At 39.1% G+C, this 9,406-nt stretch overlaps 1 protein-coding gene across 1 annotated transcript; it reads right to left on the reverse strand.

The window, feature by feature from the left end:
* Positions 1 to 460: 460 nt before the first annotated feature.
* On the reverse strand, positions 461 to 9,040 carry LOC135082297 (vanin-like protein 1). Its single transcript, XM_063977079.1, has 10 exons — positions 8,929 to 9,040; positions 8,087 to 8,203; positions 4,436 to 4,558; positions 3,877 to 4,049; positions 3,322 to 3,536; positions 3,022 to 3,108; positions 2,555 to 2,658; positions 2,007 to 2,207; positions 1,510 to 1,634; positions 461 to 978 (listed from the first exon to the last, which is right to left on the reverse strand). Exons 1-10 carry the CDS (start codon positions 8,983 to 8,985, stop codon positions 498 to 500), a joined length of 1,683 nt encoding a protein of 560 aa, XP_063833149.1. The 5' UTR covers positions 8,986 to 9,040; the 3' UTR covers positions 461 to 497.
* Between the last annotated feature and the right edge of the window lie 366 nt (positions 9,041 to 9,406).

Here is a 9,406-nt window from a genome sequence, read left to right on the forward strand (position 1 = left end):
AAAGTCCACGGCCAGCGTGGCAGGGGGTGCCATGGTAAATTTGCTCTTGCCCCAGGTGTTGAGCGCGGTTTTGCCCTCCCCAGAGTACGAGGGGCGGCCTGGGCATCCACGCTCAGGTGTGTTGTGTCCTGAGCATGGATGTCCAGGGAGGGATTCTCCAACGCTAACGCAGCTGGTACCCTCCTGGGGTAAAATAGTTTTTAACTGCGCTATCATTAGGAGGTGGGGAGGGGGGGGGGGGGGTTGGGCCTCCGGTACCCTCACTCACTCGGCGAAACACAACACAAGTGCTGCTTCACGCCGGTTTTCTGTGAGGCCGTGGTATCACTCCGGTCGAGCCGGCCCATTCGTGCCGAAGCATGGCTCTCCCACGGTAAGAAACATAGAACCTAAGCTACATTATTTACCAATTGATTGTCTACCTACTAATTAATAAATGTCTAAAATATAAAAACTACAATTTCACTTACATTTGTCTATTAACATTTAATAATTCACTAATTTACTATCAAACACGCTAACCCAGTTAACAAAATCAAAATGCTGAATTCGCGCACGTTCGCCGAATCTGAACCACCTGCATCTGGCTCGGTTGTATCTGGCTCGCTTGTAACTGGCTCGCTTGTAACTGGCTCGCTTGTATCTGGCTCGCTTGCTTCGGTCTCGCTTTCTACCTCTAGCAATGGCGGGTCTGCGTCGAGTCCATCCGTCAAGAAATACCTTCCCCAAACCGCAAAAGAATATAACTCCGCTTCTCTATTAATCAAATCCATGGAATACACAGTAATTTCGCCTCTATTATCTTCGGTGTAGGAGTAGTATTCTGACTCTAATGGCATGATGGACACGTCTAAAGAGACTGGGAAGTAAGCAGAGTCTCTGGAGGTGACGTTTTGAACTACCACCGGAGTAGGGACCGAAGCGACGATGCTGAGCTCTTCGAATATGGCTGTGGTATTAGCGTTGTAAGCGGGGAATCTGTGAGCAAAAGATGATATTAATATCTAGTTGGTACGAAGGATAGTCTAAGATAAGCAGTTTTTGCGCATTTAAATCCTAATAAATTAAAAAAACATTTTTAAAACCCTTAACATTTTCTGATACTGGACAAACCATTTTGTGTTATCTTTCTTTGGATGACATCCGCCTTTATTGGCCTAGCCAATTGGCGATAAAAGACTTCGTACAGTCAGCGTCAAATAGTTCGTGACACCCAAAATGGCCAAAAAGTTAAAAGTTTTTAGCTACTTTGGGTGTCATGAGCTGTTTAACGCTGACTGTTGTTTATTTATTTATTTATTTTAGGAATTACAAACAAATGTGTTACAGAAATTAACTTATCTACTAGACTTATGTATTATTTATGTGGTAACACATCCCACTACGTAATCCACATATTGATTGTTGGTTCACGACTATCCAATGCAATTTGATAATTGCAGGAACTTAGAGGATGATTCCTCTAAGTTATGTCTAAGTAGTCTATTGTATTAATTAGCCAATATTAACCTCCTAGCGCAAGTGTCCATAGTCTCGCCAGTGCAGGCCACCACGGAGCAGATCCTTGTCCCTCCGGTGGCCACGCCGCTGTAACTGCGGACTCCTGAAAATGCTGCAGCCCTATACCTGTAAGTCTGAATAATAACATTATTATTAATATTTTGTCATTATGCCATTGCCTTTTTTGTACAGCATCCGTTTAGGACTCCTAGCAAGAGTCTCCTAGCCGCAGATCACCGACTTTTAGTTGGTCGATAGTTGGGTCGGGCTGTTAATCAGTATGGACGGACATGTATGAAAGTGCGCACATTTGTATCGGCCGATTCTTCATACAAATTAGAATCGGGGGCAACTATCGGCCCACTAAAAGTCGGTAATCTGTAGTCTGTAATCGTATTAAAATTCATTTTTTACTGAAATGGAAAAACAACTTTGCAATGCAACAAACTCATTGAATTTAACTCTGTGTAGCGTTTTTAAACGTGTACTAATGCAACGAAACTTACTTCAACGCCACTGGCGGGCGTATTCTCCGTCATGTTAATCCTGAAGACGCAAGAGACTTCCCTGTCCACCAGGGTAAACTCCTGGAAGCCTGGTACCAGTCGCCTGGTCACGTGGGACGGGAATGAAGGGTCGCTAATAAGGACCAGGCTATCGTGGTCTTCTGCGGGGTCGTATATGGGTCCAGGGACTTGGAAAGTGACCTGTAAAGAAAAGGGATGTAAAAGATAGTGTTATTATCTACTTACGTAGCATTAAGTTCACCTTTTGTACCCTGTATAATGTGAAAATAAAAGAAATTAGTAAAGATTCAAAGAAAATATCTCCAGTTACAGTTATCAATGAGTGTGAGTCACAGTCCAATTATTCAATTGTCCTGTTCTCCAACCAAGGACTTCGGAGGTCAGACGGTAATTTTCTCTGGTGTATTTACTTTCCGATACGTTGTCATCCATCTACGACCTTTTTATCCTGTTTAGTTTTACAGCGAAAAATACAGGGTTACTTTTAAGGCATAATCATATTATAAAATAATAATATTAATAGTTACCTGGCCAGGTACTTTGGGGACTCTAGATATAAGCATCCTAGTGGTTAGAAGACCAGGCATCGTGCTGACCAGAGCACCTGCCTTTCCGGAGTATATGCCTGAACCTGGCGGCGAAACAAACATTAGTACATCATGAAGATTCATGAAAAGGTGTGTCATCAAAAGCCACTCGGAACTCTGAATCAAGTTTTTAGAGTTTAAAGGTTGATAAGATCCAGTTGGTTGATGGAACTAGGTATTAAGTATAGTTCCATCATTGGAAAAACGTAATTAATTGCAGTAAAGAATAAATACTAACGCCTATGTCTCACAGTGCGCGGAGACGCACAGGGTGACACACGAACCAATTACAAAGCTATATTTAACGCTATGCGTTCGATTTGCTGCTTCACTTAAACAAGCATCATTTGTGAATACGGGAGTAATTAAGTGTCAATTTATATGGATACTAAGCTAATCATGCTTACCAGCACTTCCAACCCGGACATTGTTTGCTCCAGATCCAAGAAAGTTGACATCCATGGCGTACGCATATGCCTCCTGGATCTGAACGGCTGAAATCAAAATAACGAAAATACAAACATCTACTATGATAATTTCTGCAATATTTAGATTCACAAAAAAGTGCTGGTACCGTGAAGACTCTGAAGCCTTCAATGCGACAAGCTATTGGTCTTATTAACCCCAATATTTTAATGGAAATCAGAGTTACAGGAGCAACGTTCACGAAAAAACGAAGAAGTATCAAAAACCAGTAATGTACTTACCAGTCAAGTACGGCAACTCCGAGAACCACATAGTGGGGAAGATGACGTCAGTAATGTTTAACTTCTCAACCAGCTGCAAGGCTGGTACCTGGAACTGCAGGTCGAAGCAGATGTAGTGGCCGAACGTCACGCCGAAGTCTGTCTCGAACACTCCCAAGTCTGGACCCAGAGCCGGCGTACGAGTGCGCTCGCCGAACAAATTAATTTTGCGATATCTGAAAGATCAAAAAGACGTTAATTTAATGCATTTCAGGTAATAGTAGGATGACAAAAGAGAGGCTTTAGTTACTTAAACTTTTTGGAACTCGAAAAGAGACTGGACCAAATCAATTATGATCGAACTGACTACTGAGTAACTTTTTCTTGCGATGACGAATCAGAATCACGAATCACCTTATCACGTTTTGGCGACTCTCTACGTTCGACTGCAGTATCGGAATCGCGCGTTTTAACGACTTAATCGATGTAGCATCGCGATTTCGCGACTTCATGCGCTCGGACGCGTTTTAGCGACTGCTCTGAGAGATAGAACGTGTACAGAGTTGAACCATTTACCTATCAATAACAGTTCCGTTCCTGTCGAAGACCACGTTGGTGTTGAACAAATAAATCTTCTCTTCAGGACAGACCTCGCCGGTGGCGTTGCCGGTACAATTCACAATCTCCTCCACATTAATCACCACGTAGATGGCGTTCTCCCGCGCAGCCGCCGATATGTTTACGAGGATCTGAAAATTGTAAACCAGGGTCGGGTATTCTTTTGTTTTCCATTTTGTTTATTAAGAAATGAGATGCAGGCCAAAAGCTCCTCGTTGTGGATAAAAAAATATAAAAAAACGTTTCGTCATACAGACACAATGATGTTGAATTTTGAATCTTGTATAGCGAAGTAATATCATTTTACATAAAAAAATAGATAATTTTGTTCGCATCATTATGCTTTGCTGACTGCCATGCAAAATTGATTTTTACGTTGATTCTTTTGAAAGATTTTAGGGAAAAAGGCACCTGTTTAATCTATCTGATTTCTCAAGTTTTATAGTTTTAAGAAACTACGTATGTACCTATAATACGAATTTGTGCAGTTAAAAGTAATGTACAATCAATTAATCACCTCATGATATAGATCGGGGTACAGAGCTGGTATGGGGTATTCCTTCAGGCGGCCTCCAAAAGGAACCTCCACGGAATCCTGTCTGTCTAAGGTCAGCTCTGGGAACACGATGATATCGGCATCCTGTAATATTAATTACGTTTTCTCATCTTAAAATTAAAATAAAGTAACTAATTTTAATAATAATAGCGTGTCTTTTGTAGAATTAATAATTATTAAAATTAAAATGCTTCTATGAAAGTACAAAACCAAGGAGCAATATTGTAATTCGCCAATAAGTTTTTATTTATTTAAACTTTCGCACACAAAAGTATGTACAGTGTAAAGTCTGCACAGTGGCGGACTTAAGGCGATTAGAGTCCTCAATGACCTTGGGCGTTTGACCTTCACGCCGCGCGAAACACCCGCGCACCCCGCACGAAAACTCCGATTTGACACCGATCAAAATTACACGGGCATAGGTAGATACAGAATAGAAGCTCTTTTTTCATGACATTACTGCCTATTACTTTAAACTTGAATTGATGAACCTTGATGTCGGTGTCATTTAACTCAGGCGTAAAGGTATTTAATAAAAATAACACAATCCATGAACATTTTGTACGGGATATTATTTTTTTTATTTTTTCGTAAATTTTCTAATGTTTTTGTCGGTTCAGCCGTTCTCGAAATTTGAACATGTAATATATAGGTAACTTCGGGTGGAATCTTGCAAGCTGAATTTGCTAGACCAACTTCCTGACGACAACTGTAGGTGTTGGAACACATAGTAGTATTGTCTATGGTTTAAAAAAGCAAATGTTTCTTCTTTTGTCTATTGTCATTCTCTTTGTGTCACTTATGAAGAATAAACTGAAAATGTGTTTAATCTCGTCTTTTTATTAGAAATCCTTCAACAACTGATTGAGTTAAAATTTTGAATATACATGTAATTCGGATGACAATGCAATATTGTAATGACATGGAGTCGATCTGATGATAGAGCTGGAATGCCAGTGGCCCCATAGCAACTCCGGGATTAAACGATTCCATCGAGTTTAGGCTCGTTTGATTTGTATTTGTTTATTTATATAAATATAAGTAAGTAATATTATGTAAGAAAGCTACTTTAAAAATCACGAGTACCTACCTACTTCAATTCTCAAAGGCAAACAGGGTCTGATGATGGAGCTGGAATGTGGCCGTAGGAATAGGTTAGTTTCTTAAAAAAACACTTTTAGTCCGTCAATTACACTATCAAAAAATATTGAACACGGGATATTTTTATTTGTCAACAAACAAGTAATTACGAAGTTATGATGCGATGTAATTCCGCGTGACGTCACAAATCGCAACAATTTTAAGGACGCTTTAACGTCATGGGCCTCTTCTGAACTTTGGCGCGCTTTATCTCTTTAAATTTTCATAAGTTTATAAAAGTGAAAAATACATTTTAGTATTTTTTTGGTAAGTTGACCGACGGACTAATTCAAACTCTTGCTTTACCCAGGAAACATCCCTATTCTTCGAAATTATTACGAGCTACATAACGAAAAATCTTTGCTAGGTACTACGCCGCAGCAAATTCCGCATCATAAATAAAAAAAATAATTAAAAGAAAAAACCTTTTTTTTAAAACAAGTTTTTGTATGCTAATAATTTTAGTTTCATGACATGCTCCCAAAATTCATCATCTTATAAGAGGATTTCAGTTTTTATCGACGAAACTTTTTAATTATTGTAGCCTATATAGGTACGTTTCATGGTTAGGTAATTTAGGGAAGTTTATTATATAGCACTTAACATGAAAAATATGGTGTCAATGTACTGTGTACCTTCAGTGGCAACAACAAGGTCTATTGACCTATAGTCTACTAAAGGCATGAAATAAATTAATTTTCACCAAAAATTAAAACCAACTCCAAAACGAATCACCAAAAGGTAGGCTGTCACCGACTCCGAAAATATCTATCATGATATACGGGTATTTGTAATCAGTATCCACATTTTTTAATAAGCTCTATAGAACAATTTATCAATACCACTTTATCTTATTTTTTTTAACTGTGGTATTGTCGCGAAGAAACATATTGAAAATCTAATTCTAAATGGCCCATTTGCGCCGAGCCTAAGTATGAAAAATATAAATTGTTTTCTTCACGTAAATCGGTTAAGTTACTGATTCTGACTCGCTCCTAATTTGGATACTGATTGCAAAGGCCTAGTAAATAAATAACGGAATATATTTTCAACTTTTACTTATCTAGTGCCGTTTTTTTTGGAGTCGATTTTTTTACACTAATAGATTCTATTTAGGTAGATAATAGCGTCCGAGCATGCCTTAATTCAATCGTATCGTCTGACTGAACGTGCTCTATGAACAACTCTGACATAAAAACTATTGTCAAACAAAGACTAGGTTGCACCATCTTATTTTAAATTTGACAAAAGTCAAAAATCTGTCAAACTCCATACAAAAAAACACCGGTTATCGCCAAAGCTACGGTCAAAGTTAGGTCACGTCGGGTGGTGCAACTCAGCCAAGGAAAAAATTTATTTTGATCGCTAATGTCAGTTTGCAGCGAGTGACACAACCTCCCCGTCTGAAGGCCAGCGGCCGACTGCCGCCCGCACCCCGCGAAGGCCCCCTCAACAGCAAAACGTTCGGAATTTATCAAAAGTAAAATTTATGAATGAAAGTAATGTTCGATTGAAAAACGCAACGTGTCATTTAAAGATTAAAGAATTCCTTATCTATTCGTGCAAAAATCTTTTAAATTAACATAGCCGTTTTGGAGGAGTAGGGAATTTAAGTAAAAAATCGATGTACCGTATTTATTTTTTTAATCCAAAACAAAGAGACGTAGCGAAAATTCAAACGTCACAAATGTAGTCCTTGAACTGTTGTATAACATATATTTTTTTCAACTATTTCTGTCCAGCAGTAAAAGAGGAGTAGGCTTTACAAAATGCCCATTTGACGCGGATTGAGGACTCTAATCGCCTTAATGCCGGATGGCATCGTCTACCATTGACTGGTACGGTCAAGCAGAGAAACTAAGGCGGTGCAAAAAATTATCAGTTTTTGACTTTTCCATACATAATTTACTAATCATCTGAGTTATTTTTACAATTTAACTTTGCTCTTATGTAAATTGGATCGTCTTATCGCGACATAATCGCCGACATATCAATTCAATCGCCAGGTCATCATCATCAGGTCATTTAACCGTGATTTATGTGCATAAAAGTTTTAAATAAATAAATTAGTCTCCACTACAAGAGCACGACCTTCACTAACGTGTTTAACACAATGCTTTTTTTTCTTTCTGCTTCACCATACCATGTCATATAAAATTGTCCTGTGGGTACTATTGCAATCCTACTTTTGGTACTTTCTGTTTGTAATGAGTGTGTTCCTGTATGCAAATAAACGTTTTATCTAAATCAAATCAAATCAAATCATTTATTTCGCTTGAAAGTGGTACATGTAAGTGATGGTAAAGTAGATTAGAGTAGTATCACACATTTCGCCAGAGTATGGCATGCAAAAATATAAAATTTAAACAATGTCATTTTAAGTAATTATGTCAACAATAAAGTTATAAGTCTATCTAACCTTTTCCAAGCTGGCCATACGAGATACGAGCTGGGACAAAAAAGAATATTCACCTGCAGTGCTGCGTCCTGAATGAACTGCTCGTAGCGGGCCAGGTTGGCGGCTGTCGTGAAGGCGGGCTGGTACTCCAGGACCGCTGCCACGTAGCTGTCGTCCGCAGGAGTAGACCGCTGAAATATGGTCCATAAATTAACTAAGAAAGGTCCATTACGGGCTACCGTTTTAACGCTCAGCAGACTGTACGCCACTAACGCCACTGGAGAGCAAGTAGTTACTTAGGAACTCCTATCATTCACCAGTAAACGAGCGCTACCGCTGTATTAGCTAATAAGAGCTGTATAAAAGGTGCCACGGGACTATTCCCACCTCTCGTTCCCACCACTGCAACTCCTGTGTAGCCAGGATCTACAGCTTGACCGCCATAAAAACCCAACCTATGAAGGTTAAGTTTGTCCCGGGGGAAAGAAACTGTCATTGGACCCGCAACGAAATTAATCAGAAGAACATAGGAGGAGTTTGAAATGAAGGTTCGACTTCCCTCCATTGCAAAGCGGATGACAGGTATTAAGATGCTAATAATTTAGGCCCGGTTTCCACAAAAGAAGAGAGTAGACGATAGATGATGTGTTATGAATAACCAATCATAAGAACCAAAGCTGAGCGGAGAGGAAATGTGGAAATAACGAGATCTCTATCCTCATCTTCTCATTGATAAAAACCGGGGCTTAGATTGATATTTTTTTATTGATATTTTAATTTTACAGACATTAAAATATGCACTACCAATTCTGAAAAGTTCTTAATGAATCCGACTCTACTGGATTTCTCTCGATAGAAAAATAAAAACCGTTTAGCATAACGTGTTTTTCTCAGTCACTGAGTAAACTAAACGTACCTGTGTCGAAATCCCCAGTAAACACGCTATGACAACCAGGTGCGACACTGGAGCCATCTTGGAGACGTCTGCTCGACTCCTCGCCTCGTGCGCTTGTGAGTTTCATTCGAGTATTTATTAGTACGAGAGTAGATAAATCCGTCTGTATCAGATTGTCATACGATGTTTGTGCCACTGGGAGTATTATATTTTTGCTAAGTGGATAAGTTTCTAGGTACCTAGATAAGAATGTAGGAACGAAAACTCACGTCTTTAACATGTTAAGTAATAAAAATAAAACAGTGTAGTTCACTGTTTTAACTATTTAATAGTTAATAGTGGCGGTCAAGCTGTAGATCCTGGCTACACAGGAGTTGCAGTGGTGGGAACGAGAGGTGGGAATAGTCCCGTTATTTAATAGTTACTTTGTAACACGAAAGAGTCACAATTCAGTGTGCTGTTTGATAAGACAATTTCAATGTGTATGTATGAATAAATT

This window comes from Ostrinia nubilalis, chromosome 21, assembly GCF_963855985.1.
Source record: "Ostrinia nubilalis chromosome 21, ilOstNubi1.1, whole genome shotgun sequence".
Lineage (NCBI taxonomy): Eukaryota > Metazoa > Arthropoda > Insecta > Lepidoptera > Crambidae > Ostrinia > Ostrinia nubilalis.

What these genes read in the sequence shown, in the direction of transcription:
- LOC135082297 (XM_063977079.1), bottom strand. Translation starts at nt 8,985, where the DNA reads ATGGCTCCAGTGTCGCACCTGGTTGTCATAGCGTGTTTACTGGGGATT. An exon ending in GGAGTTGCCGTACTTGACTG is followed by an intron (nt 3,109 to 3,321) that starts GTAAGTACATTA and finishes TTTTGATTTCAG; the next exon opens with CCGTTCAGATCCAGGAGGCA. An exon ending in TGTCCGGGTTGGAAGTGCTG is followed by an intron (nt 2,659 to 3,021) that starts GTAAGCATGATT and finishes TTTCGCCGCCAG; the next exon opens with GTTCAGGCATATACTCCGGA.